Genomic DNA, 22,553 nt, shown 5'->3' on the forward strand with positions numbered 1-22,553 from the left:
GCCCTACAGGGATATAGACAGCCTCCTCCTCGATGGCTCTTAAATGTCAACTACAGCCCTTGTTATTTCAGGGTGCCTTTGGCATGACAGGTTCCTGAGTTTGTGTTCTGTGGTTTTTAACATGTTCCTTGTGGTTTTCCCCCTTTTTAAAATCTTTCTGGTTGAAAAATAACTGAGTAATCCTCATGTTGGAATGGCAGACTGGCTTTGTACTGAGGCGTTTCTTTCCAAAGTGATTTGCTATGCATCCATGGTGCATATTGTTTAAAGATTTTTTTTTAGATGGATTATGTTAGTCAAGTGGGCAGGCCCCAGCAAGCCTCACAAATAACTAAAGTAAATATGAACAATAAAACATAGTTTCCTGTCAAGAAATTAAATGCTTTGCCTTTGACTCACAAGTACTGACAATTGCCAGCAATTAACCGGAATAATGCCAGAGTTCAAGAATATCTAGTTTTAGCGGCATCCAGGTGAAATTGGTATGCTTTGCCTTTTAACAAGAGTGTACTTTATGTTAATGTTTTGGTTGTCAGGGTTGTTCAGTCTGCTTTGGGGAGGCTACCATCAAAACACTGAGAAATAGCTCTAGAGTCTACTATGCCAAGAGTGGCCAACTGGTGGCCTGTGTTGGAAGTATCTCGATGACTTCATGCTTTTGGCCCAAGTACATAACTCAACACTGGTGCGCTATTTGGCCTGGGGGTACTGACTTAGCCAGGTTTTTGTCTTCTGACTATCTACACTGAAAGTGGATGTGTGATGGCTTCTTCCTCTGCCCACACATCATTATCTGAGCTGAATGTACTTAAAGAACCTGTAGCTTTGGAGGGGCAGGTGGTACAAGAAAAAGGCTGTTTAATTTTTTTTGCTGTAGGTGGGAGAAAAAAGAAGAGAGAGCACCACAGTACCATTCCTTGGCGATGGCTGGCATCAAATCAAGAGTTGATAGACCTTCTCAGCAGCTTGACCTGCGAGGAACAAAATTATACATGGTGTGGAGAAGGTGGATAGGGAGGCATTTCTTTTGCACACAAATAATATTAGAATCTGGAATCAACTATGAAACTGATGGGAAGTATAAAAGGAAGTACTTCTTCACACATCACATAGTTAAAACTGTGGAATTCACTGCTAGAAGATGTAGGGATGGCCACCAACTTTGGTGACTTTGAAAGGCAGGGTTAGAAAAATCCATAGAGATGAAGCTGACAATGGCTATTGGTCCTAACAGCTGTATGTTGTCCTCAGTATCTGGGGCAGTATGGCTCTGAATGACAGTTGTGGGGAAGATGAATGGGAGGCAACTGGTTAGTCACTGTATTTGTATAATTCTGACTAGATAGGTTTTCATCTGATCCAGCACAGTTCTTCTTATGTTAACAGAATGGAGAGCATCAGGTTGGGGAATCATAGAAGAGTTGGAAGGGGCCATGAAGGCCATCGAGTCCTATCTCCTGCTGTTGCAAGACACTATGTTATACCATCCCACTCAGATGGCTGCCCAGGTTCTTTTTGAGTGTCTCCTGTGAGACGGGGAGGCTGCATAACAGAGAGCCTGGTGATGGGGAGCTTGGGCAAAAGGAGAACTGAATAACAGTGTACCTACCACAAATTTTGATACATTTTTTCAGGCTAAATTGACACCATATGAAAATCTAGATTTAAAATATTTAAGAACATATTTTTATTTTTATGGATGGATAAATTGATTTTTCTTTTGGATCAACTAGTGGGTGCTGATTACAAATTTTTGTCATTCTCAGCTTTGCATGCCAAAAAACATGGGTCAAGTTTGACTGAATGGCAAACAACACCTAGATTTGGCCTGTCACTTTTACTCTTTATGCATTGAGGTCAATCAGTTGCATTCACCCACAATCCTTCTTTATGAATACACATCGTTGATGAATAAACATGATACAAAGGACCTTAAGCAGGAATGGAACAGAGAACTGGAATTTCCAATTTTGTTAATCAATAGATTGCCATTTTAGTGCCTGTATCTGAAACATCTACACATCTCAGGTTTTATTCCACAAAACTCTTGTTCCATGTCTATCGATCACCACAATGACTTTCTAATAAGGGTCTGTCTGGGAAATTGTTGGAGGTGCAATACAGCAAATGCTTCTTTTAACCATATATTTTGTTAATGTCTAATAGTAGCTTCTTTTTGGAGGAGAATATTATATGAATAAATCTTGCACTGGAACGTTCTTCAGTATTTACTGATGTACATGTTCTCTTAAATTATCTGTCTGCTTCCTAAGAGATAATGCATGGTCAGCACATATAAGATTTTTCGTGCCCTTTTGACAGGTAAAATCTACTATCAAAGCACTGGTAGGAAGATACTTCGCTCCTATAATGCAAAGAGGTAAGGAGTCAACAACACTTTTAACAGTTAAATGGATGATATATAGGCAACACATACAAACAGACACTTAATAGATATTTGGTCTGTTCTTCTTGTATAATTCTTTGAAAGCTGTATTTTTATGTATTTCATATATATGCATTGAGATCGATATATTCAATCTATGTAGCTATGTTTTTCTCCCTTTCCTCTTTTTTATTTTAAAAAACAAAGCAGACCAAAAACCCTGAATGTGTTACTGACTTCCATGCAGGCATCAGCATCCAGCACGATGGGACAATTCCTGGGGCTCTGCCTCTACTACTAATGCAGCTCAGCTGGTACAGCTGTGCCAACACCTTGTATGAGGCACAAATACGAGGCATGGAACCCAGCTTTGGATATATTTGGACTTCCTCTACCTCTGGAAAATGGGGATCCCAAACAGTATGAAACTGTATGAGTTGGTTTGGAGATATTTTACCTGGAAGCTGGCTTGTACTTGTGAAATCCCTGTTTGGTCATTTCTGAGCCGTACACAAGGAAAATATGAGCAGGGGTAGAGGGGCTGGTAGACAGATGTATTTTTCTTTCTTTCTTTTTTATAAAGAAAGAAATGAAAAAGTTACCAAGGGAACTTGTACAAAAATTACATATAACACTAGATGTTCTCAGCTCTGTGAACCCTCCTTGCCTGAAGCAGTATGTGGTTTGGTCTTTGAGGACTTTACAAAGATGGGCTTTATTCTAGGCACACACTCTAGCATCAGATTTATTACATTTACCACCCACCAGCTGTAGCTCTCCACGCTGTTCACCAGAAAAAAGCTGAAAACCATGAAATGCAATAGCATAATACATCCATGTCCTAACACTATTTTTAAAACTGAAAGTCTAAAGACTGGGAAAATCCTTCACCCAACACCAAGAAGACCACATTATAAGTGTCAAGCAAGTTTCTCTGGGGAGGTTGTTTCACAAGCATATACATATGCATGCCCATGCACACATATGCACAGACATAGAGAAAAGACAGCCAGAGTCTGAAATCGGGGAGAATTTGACATCTGTGCTATTGAAATCAGTGGTTTTACAGAGATGCATAGGATTACATGCTTAACCACAAAGGAATTTCTGTGCCTTTAAATTTAATCTAATTCTAACCTATATTAAAAATGTTACAGGCATTTGTTGATTTTCCCATTATAGTCTATGGGGAAGCAGTGCCACTGCAGCTATCCAGGGGCCAGCACAACCCTATTAAGGCACCAAAGTAACTATTCCTAATGAACACTTTTCATGTAACACCACCTCCTTCTCACACTGTGTTTGCTTATACATACCTATGAAGCCGTTATTCAATGCCATTACTTTCCATACAGGTCTGCATTTATCACTATTACCTGTCGGAAATGCTCTGCAGTGTGGGTTTTTTTGGCGGTAAGCCGCCTTTGTGTTAATATGTCCACCCCGCCCCCGCGCGTTGCCTGCATGGAAAGAAAACCCGGGCTGTGCTCATGCATACCAGAAGGCAAGGAATGTGTTGCATCTGGAAATGTAAGCCCCTCACGGAGGACGAAGTGAAGCGGGCGCATTCTTCTCACCTGGCCCTCATCCAAAACGGTTCTAGAGCAGCGCGCCGAGCGGGGTTTGCCGGCGCGGCGAAGGAGCCGCGCGCCGCCAGGCGGCCATTCTCGGGCAGCTCCGCGACCGCGCGCCGCTTCAGGGAGCAGGTATCGCTCAGACGCCGGCCAGCCAGCCTAGTGTGCCTCGCTCGCCGGCGCGCTCTGCCTCGGCCATATTCGTCTCGCGGTGGGAGGAGACCCCTTCTGCTGCCCCTGGGCCATCCGCTGGCGAGGACGCTGCTGCTGCTGCTGCCTAGCGTGGCCAGCCGCGCATTCCTGCCGGTCCCCCGGGAGGGAGCTGGGGGGGCTTCGCTGCAGTGAAGGGCACGTCTGTGCGCGCGGCGGCGGCGGACACTGCCCCATTCATCCGCGCTTTCCGTCGACGCAGGGCTCCTCTCTCGGCCAGGTCCACGAGCAGCAGCAGTTGCCGCCGGCCATGAAGCTCCTGCGGCCCGCCGTGCCGCCCCCTTGGCCTCCGCTTGCCGCGGCGCTGCTGCTCCTGCTGGGGCTGCTGCTGGCGACGGCCTCGCCGCCCGGGATGTCGGAGAACCCCAAAGGGAGGCAGAAGGCGCTCCGTCAGAGGGAGGTGGTGGACGTGGTGAGTGCGTCTTGAGGGGCCCTGCTCCGAGCACAGCGCGGGGGCCTCGCCCGGGCAAAGCCGCGGCCCCTGCACCCCGCGCTTAGCGGCGAGGGCGCGCGGGCTGGCGCGGAACCGATTGCCTCTAGAGCACGCGCCACCGAAAGGCGCTGCTGCTCCTGCCGCGTCCCCCCCCCCCTCGAGCAGCTGCCCCCTTTAGGAGGCGCTCGACACATTGCGCGGAACGTGGCGATAACCCGAAGTGGCAGCGCTCTCGCTGGACTGTACCTCTTCAAGGCTGCTTAGGGGGTGGCAGTCTTTTTAAGGGCTCCATCACGTGTAATAAAGCACGCCTTTGCTAGCGCTTCAGGGAGACATTCTGTCCTGTCTTCTTTCCTTTACACGCAGGGAGGTTAATACTAATGCTATCAGAACATCTAATATTCGCAAGATGTTATACAAAGATTAAGATATACAAACAGACGGGATAGATGTGAAGCAAAAGGAGAAGCGGACGGGAGGTTACAAGAAAAGAAACCGATGGGAATGCTCATTCTTTCTGACTATTTGGAGTGCGAATCCAGAATTCGCCAATCCTAGCCTTCTCCAACCTGGTGCCCTCCAGGAGTGGTGTTCTGCTACTCTTGCCATTGTTCCCAGCTAGCATAAATAGCCATACCGCACGGGAATGATGGGAGTTGCAGGGCAACACAAGTAGAGGACAGCAGGCTGGAGAAGGCTATAGTTTACCATAGCTGTTGTTATGACCTGAGCTTGCTCCCTCTGCTACTGGAGGGCTGGGAAAAAGAAAGCTGTGGTGGGACGCTCTGGCAGTAGAGAATGAGTAATCTGACTGATCTCTTCGCAACTTTGTTATTACTGAGCTGAACCTTTAGGGGAATGGTTAGTGGGTTTCTTAAACATTTTTCCTTGCTCAAGTCATTCATTTCCATGTTGGACACATCAGCAGAGCTGGCAGGAGTAGGCGGTGGCTGCAGACATCACCACATCCTCTCCCCAAACGTATATCCGTTGGGGGGAGCACTGCCCAGTGAAATCCAAGTGCGCGTGTGAGAGGGAGGTGGAGGTAAATGCAAGGAAGTAGAGAAGTAAGTGGCTCTCTCCTCAAAATAGAAAGTAATGCTCTTGCTCTTGGCTTACTGCTTGGGACTGAATTGGTTAGTTATCATATGTAACCTAAAACTGTATAGATGATGAGCATGGCTAGCAACTAAACGGTGGTGCTACTGTGTCATTTTAGAATCTTGCATTATGAACCTTCCCCTTGCCATCATTTGTAGATTCTTTGGTTGTAAAGAATGCCATTACCATTTCTTTTAACTTCTCTTGTTCTCTTAATTACAACAGTTTCCACATTCCTGATATGTGACAGATAAAGAAAACTGTTTGGTAATTGCAATTTTAAAGAAGAAACACTTTGAGCACATGCGGTTTTCACATTTTAAACTCATTTAACTCAGCATCATCATGACTACTTGAAAAATTGTCACACAGAGGAAGGCCAGGATCTCCCCTTGATTATTCCAGAGTGCAGGGCACAGAATCATGGGATCAAGTTATAGGAAGCCAGCTTCCTGCTGAACACAAGGAGGAACCAATTATCAAGGGAACCAATTATCTAGGGAGGTTCTGGGTGATCCCACACTGGAGACATTCGAGATGTAGCTGGACAACCATCTGAGAGGGCTGGTTTAACTTGAAGTCCTGCACTGAGCAGAAGGTTGGATCCAATGGCTTCCTTGGCTCCTTCCAGCTCTACTAATTCTAGGACTCTAGCAGCAAAATGGAGCTTGCTTCTGCTTCACAGAAGCAAAACAAGCATAAAGAAGCACCATTTTGTTGTAGAAAATGATATTGTTTAAAAATGAGCATCTGTAACAATCTAGCTTCCTGCCAGCCCCCAGGGAGTAGCCACTTATTTCTCTCCTTTGCTGCGAGATCCTTAAGGGTTCTTTGGTGGGACTTGTATCCCAAGGCTGCCCTCAATTTTGCACATGCTCCTGATATTCCATCACCTTAGGTGCATACAAAAGTGTAAGCTAATTTACTGGAGTAAGTGTTACAGCTGGAAAAGATAAAGTTCCATTTTTAAGTGGGATTTAGAAAGGGTTAGAACAATTCCTGCTCCACCTCCAGGACACAGCTATATAGACTGCATATACATGTATACTTTTTTGCCCCAGTTTAAAAAACCCTTTCTGCGTTCTGTTTCTAACAGATGTGAACTGTGTAGTGTAGTCCATGCGGTTGCACAGATGGTTGATTGGCTGGCATGCACGTGCACACACACAAATGCAACTAAGTATTGCAAAGAAAATGTGAATTTTGCTTTTCAGTATAATGGGATGTGTATGCAAGGCCCTGTTGGTGTTCCTGGAAGAGATGGAAACCCTGGTGTCAATGGAATTCCTGGAACCCCTGGTATCCCTGGACGAGATGGACTTAAAGGAGAAAAAGGAGAATGCATGCGAGAAAGCTTTGAGGAATCTTGGACACCTAACTACAAACAGTGCTCATGGAGTGCCCTGAACTATGGCATAGACCTTGGAAAAATTGCAGTAAGTTAACATAACTTGGAATATATAATGTTAGGGTTCCATAACTTGGAATATGTTCAAAATACATTAAGGGTGCAAAGGTTTGATAAGAATGTTTTCCACATTGTTTGGGTTTGAGTAATTCTTTCCCAGTAGATGTTTCCTTATGGAATACCACTTAAAATGCAAAACAAAACCCAAGCATCTTCTAAAATAAGAAATAGTAATCACCATTTTCAATACGTAACTTGATCTTGTTTTCTAATAGGAATGTACATTCACAAAGATGCGCACCAACAGTGCTTTGAGAGTCCTCTTCAGTGGATCGCTTCGACTTAAGTGCAGAAATGCTTGTTGTCAACGATGGTATTTTACATTTAATGGAGCTGAATGCTCTGGGCCACTTCCCATTGAAGCCATAATTTATTTAGATCAAGGAAGTCCAGAGTTAAATTCCACTATTAACATACATCGCACTTCTTCAGGTATGTATCAAGACCGTATAATAAGGTCAGTGAGACTTATTATCAAGGTCAACCAAGTCAGGTACTAATCTGAAATGCCCACCAGGTTACTCACCTGGTCAAGTAGTAACACTAGTAACAGGGTGATAAGTATATCCCAATTTTTCTAATGGTAAAGAACATTGCAGATTTCCCCAACCTGATTGGCTGGGCATGCTGAGAGTCATAATCCAATGTATCCTGAGGGCACCAAGTTGGGAGCGGGTGAACTACTGGCTCTTTAAAGTTAGATGGAAGAAAGCTCCCAGCACCCACCTTCTAAAGTTAGAGAGGGTTCCAAACTATGAAAGTTGAGCCTGCTAAAGTTATTGTTCTTGAAATTTGCTCTGACACACCCACAAAAATATAAGGTGACAACTAAATATTGTTAACCCTTCTATTAAAATAAGAGCAGGATTATGTTTACTAACAGCTACTATTAGCTAATGGAAAGTTGTATGGAAAGTTGTATGTTTTTAAAGGAAGCAATGCTATTTCTGCTGTCATACTGAATAGCTCAATTTTTAAAGAATGACATTCTAGTTTTAAATGTAAAGTACGTTTGAAAATACAGATAACGGGTACCAAAGTCTTGTCTCCTCTGCCACCCCTCACCATGAGTTCTCCACTAAGCACATAAGGGTAGAGTAAGGAACATTATAGGGACATTACATTAGCCCTCTCAGGTTCCTCCCAGGTGATGTGACCATGTGGAATTGAGTATTGCTTCCTTCACTTCAGCCATTAAGCTTTTCAAGTCCTAGCTAGCCAGAGAGTGTATCTACTGAACTACCTCTGCTCTATTATTATAGAAAATAATTCTGGTTCCCCTAATTCTTTTGATGGGGGGACTCTAGAATTAGTAGAGGTCCTCACCTACATTGTTTAACCAAATTTCCTATTCTTTGTATGCTGATATTCCCCCCTTTGAGGTTGTAAATTTAGAGCAAAACTAGCTTAATATTTTCTTTCAAACAGTGGAAGGATTATGTGAAGGAATCAGTGCTGGACTAGTGGATGTTGCTATTTGGGTCGGTACCTGCACAGATTATCCAAGAGGAGATGCTTCAACTGGATGGAACTCAGTCTCTCGCATCATTATAGAAGAATTGCCTAAGTAGAACTCTTTCAGTGATATTCCCCTGCCCCAACTCTATGTTCAATGCTTTATATAACCAGTGGTAAATCTTAAAGTGCAGGGGCTCATTGTGACAGCCCTCACAGCCACATTCCCAAGAAGAGTCCAAAAAATGTAGGCAGTTGTGTTGATCCATTTCAATGAACCAGTTCTAGTCACTGTCACCTCTGCCACAAGCAGATCTTTTACAGAGCTAATGTATTAAGGTTGGCCATTCCAGACTAAGGATGCAATGCTATGCATGATTAGAAAGAAAACATTCCTAAAATTCCCCACATTCCTCAGGCACCTGGGAATTGTAAGACTGGGGTTTTTTTAATATAAAAATGTATATGCCACCCAATGTGTTACAAACGGAAACATTTCCCACCAGCTACTGTGACAATTGCAGCAACATTTGGGGAACAAGGAAGTCTGGGGGAGCAGATGACTTCAGTATAAAAAACTGCCAGCCTGCACCCCTAACACTTTTGTATATAACCATTTCCTGCACAGTCCTTGAACATTTCTGTATAAAAAACAAGCTCGAGTATAATGCATAAGCTTCTATAAAGAAACAGAAATAACCAGTAAATTTTCAAACCTTTAAATACATTTTCTACAATATTTTGAATATACTGTAGCAGCAATCTCAATTTACATATTATTTTTGTACAAATTCTAGACTATTCTTACATATGTTAAAGATAATTTTATAAATAGCCAAATAGATTTAATTAGCAAGCAGCATTTAATTTTATTTAAGCATATATCTATCCTAGCCCAAAGTGTGCTTTTACTTTAAAGTTCATGGTTTTAACTATGGAGAATGGGGAAACTACTTTTTCTATTTAGAATAAAACAAGGGATTCAAAAAGAATTTATTGAAATACAGAATTCTGATGCAAATGATTTAAATTTTAACAATTAAAATCTGTTTGCTTGCTACAAAATTACTTCTTGATTCTTCAGGAGCCTGACAGGTGCCCACATGCTCATTCTGTTACATACAGAATGGTGCTATCTCTGCAGTGCTAGGTGGATAGTTCCACACAAGTATGTCTGCACCAATTTACAGGAATGGGGAGGTTTAAACTTGCCTATTGAGATTAGGGGACGCATTTGCTGGGAGTGGGGAGGTTTAAGGTACCACCCCATCCAGATCATTTCTTCATGTACTGCTACCAGCATATCTGTTCATTATCCCACAGCTGAAGAGCTGCACAGCAGGGAAGTGCGAGTACATCCTTGACTATTGTTATATTGGTTGGGATGATGGGAGCTGTATTTCAGCAACATTTAGGGACACAAGGGACTGTACAAGTCCGTGGTACAAATATGAAGCAATATGTGAAAAAGGCAACTTGAACCCAAAAACTCAAGCAGGATGTATGAATGGAACTTTGCGTGTGCTTTCTCTCATGTACCCAAACTTCATATAAGGCTTCCAGCTTTACATGACATTTATGGAATACTCACAGACATTTAAAAATGGGTTTTCTGGAAACCTTTTAAATCCATCTGTGTTAAGTCTATCTTGGCATTCATATACATAACTACACATAAGAGAACTATGAGTTAAGTCATGTAATTAATAAAACATCTGTGATATGAAAGAACATTAGCACACATACATCTGTATATAAGTTCCTTTCTGTATTTTTATTAACATTACTCTAAATCAAAAAATACAGTGACTGTATTCCACATCATGTGAAATATGTTCTATTTGAACAGACACATTTTCTAGTAGAATAAAATATAACTGGATGGCAAAACAAAAAGTGCTGTCGGCTGACTGTTTAAACTGTTTCTGAAGTTTCAGCAACAGAAATGGGAGATTGCGTCACACTAGTTACATGGTACATGTGAGCTGGAATCCAGAGAGCTTCCGCTCAAAAGGAACCTGTGCTAATCTAATAGACTTTGCTCCTGCTCTTTGGGCAAATAACTTGCACACCCCATTGATGATTGCTTAATTCTACACAAATGGAAAAGCAGTTTGCTTGTGGGGTTTCAAGAAATATTTTGTTCATAGTTCTTATCCTTGTCATATAGTAGTTAGATTGCAATTATATCCTTAGAAAAGAGTACTGATCACTACAGGCAATTGGCTGTTTTCAAGCAATCCTTTAACCTATTAATTCATTTTATTTAGGTTTCACATCTTCCATGTAAATTTTTTAAGAAAATTAGCAGCACACAAAATTTGATTATCAACAACAAGTTACACTATTAAGTGCTGTGACTACAATCCAACGGCAAGTTAATCAAGATTGAACTTCCTCCCTTGTCACTTTCTGCCAGACAGTGAAAACTTTCCCGTTCCAGCAAACTTGTTTAAGGGCAGGCAGTTGAGGTTTCATGTGGGGAACCTTAATTTAAGGCTTAGCCTGTTTTTTGTTTTGCTTTGTTACAGACTGTGCTATTGATGATTATGAGCTTCTCTGGAAAATGAAACTATGTTAGAAGGGCATAATACATATATTTCAATAAAATCTAACTTTCAGTGTTGCAAACCTGTGCATACTTTCTTGGGAATGTTATGTAAAAGGCTGGGTTTGTGCCAATTCCAGGTTTTCTGCAGCCCTCAGATATCCTATATGGTTCCCCTTCCAAAGTGATTAGAACCCACTCTTCCCAGCAGCTGCTTCTGTTCCTTACCACAGCCCAGAGAAGAGCAGAAGGCTGGCCAGGGACAAGCAGCAAGCAGGCTGGTGAAATGGCTGCTGGGCTCGCAATGACCAGTGTGATGGTCAAAAGCAAGTTGGAGTGATGGAAACAGTGGCAACTGCTGTGCCTGGGCACCCTTCCATGGCCATACCCATTGCTCATGCTGGGCCTGCCAAGGATCAGGCTTCCTGCAGGTTTAATTTTAAATACCATGATTATAAAAAAGAGACACCAATATTAAGTTTTTTTATATATATTCAGTTTTAAAACATAATGTTGACATCAATGAAGAGACACAATAAATCTTTGTTTTAAAGATAACATGGAACCTTAGCCCATTTTGAAATGCACTGAATAATATGGTGGACGTGCTTTTCCAGTACTATCCTGCTGTATCTAGAAACTTCCCCACTGCATTTTCATTTATCGTGGTTCTTACTAATCATGGAATGGAAGGATTTGGAAAGCTGAGGTCATTGCGGATATACATATACAAAATTTATTGAAGAGGTATTTGAGTAAACAAAAATATGCAATATATTTGAAAGGTATCAACTGGCTTGTGACCTCATTCCATTTAGCATTTTTACACCATAAGGTCCCTGCCACTGTATAATTCTAGTCCACCAATTCCCATATTACAGGGCTAGACAGAATAATTTACCGCAGAGCAACAACAACAGATGAAGAGTTGTTGCTGTGCTACATTTCCTTTAGTCAGTTATACGGTTCAGCTAGAATAATATTCCAGGCCAAGGACGGCATCCTGAAATACGCAGCTAGCATAACAAAAGGTGTTAACAGTCTCCAGCTTATTCTGTGAAAACCAGAAAAAAAATCAGTCCCAAGTCAGACAACTTGCAGAATTCCTAATATGCTGCAGAGCAAAGGATCATCTTGCCCTAGGACTCTTCAGTTTTTAGACAACTTTCTTATAGCCAAGTAACAGTTGGGATACTTTTTCATACACTACAAATGTAATGCAACATGCAGGAGTGACTCTAATCACATTAGGTATGATTCCTTTGTAAAATCCATGTAATCCTTCTTTCCTATGGAAAAGGAGAAATTTACCTGAAATTTCCAAGCATATAGGATACAGAAAAAAAATTCAACAGATTTTAAATGCTTCTTAATGGATATTATTGGAGTACTGCTACCTTGATTGTCAGCGACAGAATGATGAGGCACAAATATAAACAATTACCTGAACAGTCTTTGAAATTCAGAAATCCCACTTCTATGATTCTATTAAAATATAAAATCTCAATATTTAGTCAAATACTGAATGAAGGAAAGCACTGAAAAGGATTACGCAGAATATATTATTGAAAACTAAATGTTATGATCTGGGATCTCTAAATTCCAATAGACAAGCTACCTAAGAGTTTTCTTATTTGATTTTAGTGCAATTACATTGTGATATGCCCTTCCCATTATTGCTTTTCTAGTGCAATCCTATGTTTTATCAGCAGTGAGCCCTGCTTTGTTCAATGGAGTTTATTCCCGTCCTAGGTAAGTATACATAGGATTGCAGACTTAGTTTCTTTAGCATTGTAGCAATGCCATTCATGCTTGTTTTGGTTTGCTCTTGAATCATAAAATATTTCTACTGAACATACCAGAATGAAAAAAAAAATACTGGTGTACATTAATTGTACTAAAGAGTTAGCTTTCACATCAGATTTAGATCTTCAGACCTACCTCCACGTCCTACAGATGACATCAATTACTCCTGAGTATCTGTTGTGCTGATCCTGAAGACGTGCTCTCACAACCTGATATGGGTATGTTGCCGAAACTGCAAATATTTTTGAAAATGCTGCCATTGTGATGTATTCCAAAGTGTTCTAAAAATGAAATACTAATATTATTTTCCAAAAATGGTGCTAAATGACTGCATTTCACATTTCATATTGTACTTCTTCTCCTTATTATGACAACAATACATTTTGGGAATTCAAACAAATTTATGATATAACAAAAGCAATACCTGTTTTCAGTTATACAAGTGAAATATAATACTACCTTGTAATTATGCTTTACATAATCAGTACAATGGAAGCATATGATTTATTTTCTTACCAATTTCAAATCTGATTGTCTGTTTCGATATCCATTGTATTTTGATTTCAATTCCTCATAAGCCATGAACTGAAGTGCTCCATGTGATGTTCCAAACAGACCAGGCACAAATCCCTAAACAGACATGTTTTTAACAGTTTAAAATGCCATGAAAACTGACATATCTGCAACACAGCTTTACAGTTATAAGTTTAAAATACTATATTTCCAGAACTGACATTTAATAGAAAAATAAGTAGAATCTTGCCAGGCAGTGTCATATGTGATGAGTTGCCATGCATAAGCAGGGGCAAATAGGTACAACATCTGCAGCACAACCACCAGTTCCATTTTTGCTCCCACAATCAGCTGCTTCATAGCTGCTGCCTATCTCGTCTGTACTTAGACTGATGGATTGTTTAGGGGGTAGGAAGGAGATCACTGTGGGTTGTACAGGAAAAACAGCAGTGGTGGGTGCATTGCAAGGCAGCCTGCTTGTTCATTCTGACAACCCATCAGGTTTTAAACTGAAGGGCTGTCATGTACAAGACAGGTCAGTATCTTGCATCTTCCTTGAAGGCCCTACCCCCATCATTTTAAACAGTCACCTGTAGTAAATGAATGACAACTAAACAATAGTTTAATCCCTGCAATTACAGTACAATGCTTAGAAGTAGGTGTTAAGCATCAATATCAATAATGTGAAAGAGGATTTTTTTTTAAACCCATAAATTCCTAATTAGGTGATGTTAGTGGAATACATTTCCATGGTCAGGGCCTTATTCAGCCAAAATGGAAAGACCAGAGTTCACTAGGAGACAAATCTTTCAGGTCTCCCATATCAGAAACTCCTCAACTGTTTCTCAGGTGTCAAGAACTGAAAAGCTGCTTTGCATTTAGTCTATCACAAGAATGCCCAAACTGTTCCTAGTCTGTATCTTGTGGTTTTTCAGTCCTTGCTTGTTACAAAAGTACCACATAAGAAGTGTTGGCACCTACTTTAAAATGCAGCATTCCTACAAGAGAGCAATTTTTTTCAGTTTAGGAGAACTGAGGAGGAGAGCTGGGAGTGTCTCATGAAGAAAACAGAAGTTTTAGGGAGACTGCTAGTTGGAGATTTTCCCAAGTAGAAGGCCATCTCCTATTAACACATGAGATGCACCATTTAAAAACTTCCCACATGTACAATTTCTATAGGAAAGCCTCCCTTGAAAGGGACTGCAATAAAATATGTTAATATATTTTGTTCCTATTCATGTTGTGGCAAGCATTTTTTTTTCTTATAGAGAAGAATATACATGAGTAAGCGATGAAACATATAGACCATTCCACATGGATGGGGGCTAACAAATCAAAGCTTAGTCCAGCTATGCCTCCATCTGGACAGAGATAACTAGGCTTTAATAATCTACACTCTGATAATCTCTAAATTAGTTTGCTTCAATGTACCCTACATGGGGCTAACTTGAAGAGTGTTCAAAAGCTGCATGTGCTGCAAAAGGCAGCAGCCAGATTGATGACTAGGATACAGTGGCTAGACATGCAACACCAAGTACAGTTCACTTGCTTTGGCTGCCTATAAACTTTTGAGTCCAATTGAAGGTGCTGATTTAACCTATAAAGCTTTATACAATTTGGAACCTCCGTGCTTTTCTCAACTGCAACCGACCCACAGTGAGCAATTTCTGCAGTCTTTCTTCAAGTGCCCCCTCCAAGGGAGGTTTGGAGGGATGCAACAAGGAAGGATGCTTCTCAGGAGTGGCCCCCAGCTGTGAGATGATCTCCCCACTGAGGTCTCCCTGCTGCCAACATTGTCATTCTTTCAGCACCTGGTTAAGATGGTCCTCTGTGATCAGACTAGAGATATGTTATTTAAAGGATTGATAGATATAAATGTCTGGGACCTTACAGATCAGTTTAGTACTAAATACTGTTTGTTACAGCTGCTAAATTGTTTCAACATTTTTAAACTTTTTAAAAATATCATATTACAGAAAACTCTTGTGGGTGCCTTGGTCATTCTATGATACTCTTTGGAACTGTTGTAAAATGCCCAAGACCTTTAGCTATTAAGTGATATAGAAGTTAAATAAATAAAGTCAGAGTACATGATATGAAAATGTTAATACTTTTTACCTATACTAAATGACTGTATTTTCAGTCTTGTTTTCAAATAACTTACCCTATATAGGCCACGTATACCTTCATACTTGTATATTTTTGTGAGGGCATCAAGCATCCCTTTGTACTGCCTCTTTGAATGATCAATGCCAGCTTCATATTGTAACACAAGCCGAGTCTTGGTAACCCAGATAGGGTTTGTTATACACAGAGTCATCACTCCTGTCATTAGACAGAAATTTGATCATTGTCAATGCCAGAACTTCAGAATTATCCAAAGGACATCTCAACATCTCTTCCAAACAATTTGAATCATTCTAATTTCAGCTAAATCTCACTACAGTGCTTAATAGAATGGGTAAATTTTTCTTATCTTTCTGCCCTTGAGAAGAACTGCAGATACAAAGTAAATTCTTATAAAGAAAATGGGAGGAGGACTAGGTAGAATGTGGTATATTTACACAGAGCGCCCTCTGCTTTTGGGTTCTCTGAGTTGGATCCAGGATCTGCCTTCCATTCACAGAAAGTACTTTGCCCAATTTTCAGGGATTCCTCTTCACCACGCCTCACCACATCCAGCAGGATCCTCTGATCCTCTGTGTAGCATCTATAGGAGGCTGGAGAAGATGCAATGGGGAGGAAGGGGTTAGCCCAGTTGTACATAACCTCTGGATACGATTCCAGTTGGATATTCAAAATAATTTAGTTAACATTTTTATCTGACAAAATAAATACTGCAAGTGTTTCAAACTGCAGAATACTCATTATCTATAGTAAAGTGGGAAACATTTATCAAAGAGAAAACTTTAGCTAAATTATTGCAGCATACTTATGCAGCATAAATTCCACTAAATACAGCAAAACTTATTTTTGTGTAAACATGCACATAATTGCACTTTAAGGAACAGAATATATTTTTGGGAAGGTTTTTTTTTAAAACTGAAGCTGTATTTAAACCAGAAACATGGCACTGCCCAAACAAGTGATCCTATTGAGAGTGCAGATGCTTAGCAAGTTAAGTATTTGATCAGAAAGGTCTTCCACTCATTTTTAGATGAATAAACAGATAAGCTGAACTAAACATAAGCATTTGGAACTGGAGGCAGCAGTAACATAATTGTTAGAATTACACATTAATTCTGCTTCTATTTTCCTTACCAGCCTCAGCTGCTGAAACAAGGTGTTCAGCTGCTCCAAGACGTTCTAGCTTATCTTCCGTCTTGTAAGCTTTAATGGCATTATAACTGAAGAGTGAATTATTGAATAAGGTTAACAAATCCAGGATAGTTTTCTTTACAAATTTGAAAATATATTCCATATATGAACAACCACAAATTATATAAGCATATGAACTATGTAAACCAAAGAACCACTCCTGGTATGCTCAAGTACTTGTGAACAACTAAAAGGATCCCCCTCCTCTTGCACACACACATTTGGCTTTGAACAACAAGCCCTGGATCATATCACAAAATGCTCTGAAAACTTTCCTGAGTTTCAAAGGAAGCTAGGAATGCTTACTGGAGGTAACAGCAACAGTAGTCCAACACCTTCAAAGGGCACAAGGCTGGGGAAGGCCATAGTATGTGTGGTGGGGTATGGCCTCTATGCATACATGGAAGCAGGAGGACCCTGACCTTAATATTTATATGCACACATTTATTTATTTGTTACCCTTGCATGCTGCACTATGTAGCGACAAGGCTTCCTGGTCAAGTTACATTACATTGGGTATCAACAATAAATCGATATAAACAACACATCAATAAAAATAGAACAAAATTTTTAAAAATCAACTTTCATATAATAATAAAACCTCTTAAAACAATCAATTTGAAACAATCCTGTGAATAAAACATCTGGCAGCTAAAAATTCTTTTAACATGTAAAACCAATATGATAACCATAATAAAACCAGTTCAACTTATTCACCAAAATTAATTATAGAAAATAAATGTTTTCAACTGGCATCTAACTGGAGAAAGAGAAGACGTCAGGCGGATCCCAATCAGAAGAGGGTTCCATAGATGGATTGCTATTACAGAAAAGGCCATTCTCTCAGCCATCTCCCCACTTATCTCACTGTGGGAGGGATTTGGACCTGCCTCTGATGAAGACCTCAGTGACTGGGTCGGGACATATGGAAATAGGCATTCCCTCAGATATCCTAGCCCCAAGCTGTTTAGGGCTTTGTATATGTTATTGTAAGCCCTTTGAATTGGGCCAAGATGGCAATTGGCAGCCAATGAAGCCTGCAAAGGACTGACATGATGTGCTTGCAAAAGTCTGTCAGCAGGCACACCATCCAATTTTGGACTAACTGCAATGTCTGGACCATCTTGAAAGACAGCCCTATGTAGAGTGCATTACAGTAATCCAGGCATGAGGTTACCAGTGCACTGATAACTGCAGCAAGGCTCTGCTCATCCAAGTAGAGACACAGCTGATGAACCAGCCTAAACTGGTAGAAAGTATTCCAGGGTACCAAATCCACCTGAGAAACAAGTGACAACTTGTTCCTTTAGATAGCCAGGTCCCAAGCTGTTGAGGGCTTTATAGGTCATAACCAACACCTTGAATTGGGCCCGGACTTCAATGGGAAGCCAGTGAAGCTGGCAGAGAACTGGAGTCATGTGAACATAACACCCAGTCCCCGTCAGCAGCCTGGCAGCTCTATTCTGCACCAACTGAAGTATCCAGACCGTCTTCAAAGGCAGCCCCATGTAGAGCGCGTTACAGAAGTCTAATCGGGAAGTTACCAATGCTTGTGTCACTGTCACCAGGCAGTCATTCTCCAGGAAGGGAGACCATTATTGTGGTCTAAGTACTTTATTACACAGATCTTTTATATATTTCAATAACCTTGTGACCTTTAGGTGTTACTATAATAAGCTTTAGTCCTTGGATGGTGAACAGTAATCCAGAGCAAGGTCTGGTGATTAGTGGAAGTCAAACAAGTAAAAGCTGTTGACAATTAGTTGATTAGCTCAATGCAATCTTTAGACTTTACCTTGGGCTTGGCAAAGTTAATGGCACACGCCCAGCTTCTTTCATCATTAACTCCAGGATTAAGGCAGATACAAAAGAGCTCTCCACTACTTTATTACATTAAGTAACAGTTAAGTAGCAACCACACTGGCATTGCCCACTCCTCTGAACAGCATCCTCTGGGTAAGGGATCCTTTAAAGATAAACTATGGTATTTCAAAATACTTTATGCTCTGTATTGAAAGTCATAAGAAACTGATTGCATAAAGTTAGTGATCCCACATTCCTTCAAGCCAAATCCTGAATTTTACTTAAAGGAGTGTCTCTGTCTTCACTGTTTGTTTTACTTCTGATCAGCCTAGAAAAACATGTAATTGGCCAGATTAGCTCCATCTTCCAAAGATAGAAAAATAAATCTATAGCCAGTCATGCTCAATAAAATATTATAATAAGATGGATAAACGTGTTTGAATTATATGAAATACTTTAAGTTTGGCTGTATTATCATAGACCATAGTAAATAATAACAGGTTTAGACAGCTATTTATATTTAACTGGCAGTTTTAAGATGACAAGTGTCGTTATCCACTTGCAGGACATATAAACATTTGAATTAAAAAAAGAGATAGTTTACACAGGGTGACATTCTGAATAGAATACAGGACACATTTAAATAGTTTGAACTTACAAGAAGAAGTAGAGACCCCAGGAGACACCTGCTCCCCATACATTTGGAGTCACCCCTTGGTACAGGCCACGTAATCCTTCCTGTTTCCAGACAGTTGTCAGACAGTGCAGAATACCATTGTATTTTGGTCTCAGCTCCAAGCCATCATTCACTATACAAAACAACTGGAGATTAGTCTGAAGAAAGCACCTTTTAAAATGAGTCAATGAAGAACTTATACAAAAATCTAACACTGTAATGTTTCCAGATGAGGACTGTACATATTTATCCATACTATACAGCTTATGAAAATCTTATAGTATAACAAGACAAAGATTCTTTTGTAATTAAGGAGACCGAGAGTCCAGCTAGATATATGAGTAACCCATGGGTCCACTGGATTGTCTAACGTACAACAAGGAAGTATTTGCACAAAGGCTACATGTAAAAACAAACCAGCATAATGCTTTCCAAATAATATAAGTAGGAGTACTGCTTGTTACACATCTTTGAAAGCTCATGTTTATTCTTCATCCTTTGTTTTCAGGTAATATAGTCATTGTCCCTTTCTCTACTATGAAGTGTGTCAGTGGCTAGGTATAGAAATAGATATGAGAAGTGATTGAGAACCTTCACAGACCAAATTTGATCCACATGGAGGAGGTTCCCCATCACTGTTGTACTTAGCTAGAAATTAACATGTTTTGGTGATCAGATTTGTATCACTGCTTAAGAAAGGTGAAGAGCTATCAGTGAGAAGCTTAATTTAAATCAAAGTTTTAAATCATATTTCTCTTGCTGATATAAATCATCTTGATTTAAATCAATCCATCCAAGAGTGCCTAATCTTCCTCTTTTTCACCAACATTGGCACCCTTCCTAGTCGCAGCAATAAAGTCATTCAGGAGGAAAAAAACCTTACAGATGTGTTGCATTGTTACAGGAAATGAAGAAAGAACTAAAGTAGACAAACCTAATTTATGATAAAGAACACAAAAGGACCACTGCTCAATAGAAAAGCATATGATGTACATGTAGAAGAGTCAGTGAAATCCTTTGCCTCTAAATTTTTAAAAATAATAATCTTTAAAAACACAACACAATTGCCTTTTTGATGACTACTGGCTCAATAGCTCAATAAATGCAGTTTCATATGTTCAAGAGTAAGAAAGAAACATCTTTTTGGGCATGTGTGGGGAGTTGCGTGGCAGGTGACCTGCCATATCCAAAGCCCTGCTCTCTGTAAACAGAACAGATTCTGAAAACAGTAACGCTCTCTCCAGCAGTTATTTCCTTAACATTTTTATTCCCAAACCAAGAAGAGAAACTTACTAGACTAGCATCAGAGGATTGAGGGGGCTCTTAATCTGGCAGATATGAAGGTCAACCCTACCCCAGCTCTGGAACATCTTATTTAGTCTCCTTCCTGTTGCACATGAAATGATCAAGATCACTTGTTTCTGGAATGGAGCAGGTCAGTGGAGCTTGCATAAAGCAACACTTTGCCAAGCTGCCCAGTCCAGAATAAGTGTTCTCTAAGTGCTAGATTTCAACTGAGTTACATGGTGAGTTCCACTTGTGCAACAGAATTAAGAGGACTCACTGCTTGCTGAAGGGGCATGGTGGAGGTATAAGTGCTTCAATGGATACTGTCCTTAAAGTGTGGTTAATACTATATGTTCCAAAAAAGCATTCCAGCAGAAGAAACCTTCTTCCAGTGACAATATTTTATTTTCAGCAATGATGGTGTAAATCCATCTCCACTGGACCTTACAGTGATTAGGGTACTTCTCATCAACTCAGTAGGCTTATTTCTAAGTAGAAATACTTAAACAATTGCACAGTCAACATATGAAAATGACATCATGATCCATTTTCTGATATCTTCAGACAAGCACTTAACAACAGACCCCAATGTGAACAAAATACCTAGAAATTCCAAGAAAGAGTTGTGTTATTCTGACACAGTAAAAGAACAGCTATATGTTTACAATTCCCAAAAGCTTAGCCCAGAATAATCCTGTTAGTGTTTAACATGCCAGAAAACTCTTTGTTGCCTAGAATGTGGCCTCTGCAACTGTGTCAGCTCACATGCAGTAAACTCTACATCATGGCACCTAACTCATTAAAAGTCAGGCTTGCCAAGAACACACTGAGCAAAACATTCTACAGTGCATGCTCAACTGTAGGTTGCTGCATATCTGCTTGTCTGAATCATGAAGCTGGGCCATATGTAGTTAGGCACATCAAAGTGGTACCTGTTTGCCAGTTCCTTCTTCAACACAGAGCTGCCTGATTGACAATTGCATACCACTACATTGTGAAATAATATGGGAGACCACGAATCATACACACACCATCACATGACTGCTCCCTATGGCCTACGAAACACTTGACCATCATCCCTACCCCAAAGCTTCATGTATGAACAAGTCACTCCCAAGGCTAGAATGAATTTCTGATCCATCACTCCAAAGGTCCTTCAAATCAGTGCACTCACCAACACAGAAGCCTCCACAGGTCAGGCTACTACAAAATGACTAGGAGCATTTTTTATTCTACACCAGTGTAATTTAGCAGTTACGGTTAGGCTAGGAGCTCAGAAGCCAGGTTCAAATCCTTATTCAGCACAAGAAACCTATAGACTGACCTTGGGCCATCACTACCCTCCTCGCTTAACTTACCTAACTGGGTTGATGTGAGGATAATATGAAGTGGGGCCAGGGGACACAGCCCTTAACTTCTTGGAAGAAAGGCAAAGTGTGACTATAACCAATATAAACAAGGCTGTGGAGTAAGGGTCACCTTTCCCTCAAGAAGCCAGTCGACCACGGGGAACACGGGCGAGGCGGACACGCGCGCGTTGCTAACGGGCGACCGCGGGGGCGGCCGATGTCGTGATCGCCTGGCGCGGAGCGGTGTGCGCGGGGGGAGGCGGGGGTCATCTCACCTGCGAAGCGGATCTTCACCAGGTCGAGCGGGTGCAGCACCAGCGTGGAGATAACGCCGCCGCTCAGCCCGGCCACCAGGTTCTCGTAGTGCACATGCCTGAACAAGGGCCGCGCTGGCGTGGCCGAAGGGGTGCTCGTAATGGCACTAGAAGCAGCCGACCCCGCCAGGGTACATGCCGGCCTCTGGGCGCCCGGGACGGCGGGATTCATGGAACGGAGAAGCGCAGAAAGACGCAGCACGGCTCTGCCTTTTACTGGCCCTCGGCAGGCACCGTAGCCAGTCACGTGGAGAACAGGCGAGATATTAGAATTCCCTTGACGGCCAAAGTACTTCTCCCCTCCCATAGACA

General features: G+C 41.0%; 2 protein-coding genes across 2 annotated transcripts; one reads left to right on the forward strand and one right to left on the reverse strand.

The window, feature by feature from the left end:
- The first annotated feature begins 4,420 nt into the window (after positions 1-4,420).
- Positions 4,421-9,434, forward strand: CTHRC1 (collagen triple helix repeat containing 1). Its single transcript, XM_044421462.1, has 4 exons — positions 4,421-4,582; positions 6,919-7,140; positions 7,388-7,604; positions 8,601-9,434. The coding sequence occupies exons 1-4, from the start codon at positions 4,421-4,423 to the stop codon at positions 8,741-8,743; spliced, it is 744 nt and encodes a 247-aa protein (XP_044277397.1). The 3' UTR covers positions 8,744-9,434.
- Positions 9,435-9,604: 170 nt separating this feature from the next.
- On the reverse strand, positions 9,605-22,476 carry SLC25A32 (solute carrier family 25 member 32). The gene is made up of 7 exons (XM_044421753.1): positions 22,203-22,476; positions 19,274-19,424; positions 16,756-16,841; positions 15,659-15,819; positions 13,498-13,611; positions 13,117-13,262; positions 9,605-12,464 (listed from the first exon to the last, which is right to left on the reverse strand). Exons 1-7 carry the CDS (start codon positions 22,411-22,413, stop codon positions 12,332-12,334), a joined length of 1,002 nt encoding a protein of 333 aa, XP_044277688.1. The 5' UTR covers positions 22,414-22,476; the 3' UTR covers positions 9,605-12,331.
- Positions 22,477-22,553: the final 77 nt, after the last annotated feature.

This window comes from Varanus komodoensis, unplaced genomic scaffold (genome assembly GCF_004798865.1).
Source record: "Varanus komodoensis strain SLA01 unplaced genomic scaffold, ASM479886v1 scaffold12, whole genome shotgun sequence".
Lineage (NCBI taxonomy): Eukaryota > Metazoa > Chordata > Lepidosauria > Squamata > Varanidae > Varanus > Varanus komodoensis.

Bases quoted from the DNA above. Each gene is read 5' to 3' on its own strand.
- CTHRC1 (XM_044421462.1), top strand. From the start codon at position 4,421: ATGAAGCTCCTGCGGCCCGCCGTGCCGCCCCCTTGGCCTCCGCTTGCC. The intron at 4,583-6,918 runs GTGAGTGCGTCT...TTTGCTTTTCAG, and splicing joins AGAGGGAGGTGGTGGACGTG to TATAATGGGATGTGTATGCA. The intron at 7,605-8,600 runs GTATGTATCAAG...TCTTTCAAACAG, and splicing joins CATACATCGCACTTCTTCAG to TGGAAGGATTATGTGAAGGA.
- SLC25A32 (XM_044421753.1), bottom strand. From the start codon at position 22,413: ATGAATCCCGCCGTCCCGGGCGCCCAGAGGCCGGCATGTACCCTGGCG. The intron at 13,263-13,497 runs GTAAGAAAATAA...TTTCATTTTTAG, and splicing joins GACAATCAGATTTGAAATTG to AACACTTTGGAATACATCAC. The intron at 12,465-13,116 runs GTAGGTCTGAAG...CCTTTTCCATAG, and splicing joins GTCATCTGTAGGACGTGGAG to GAAAGAAGGATTACATGGAT.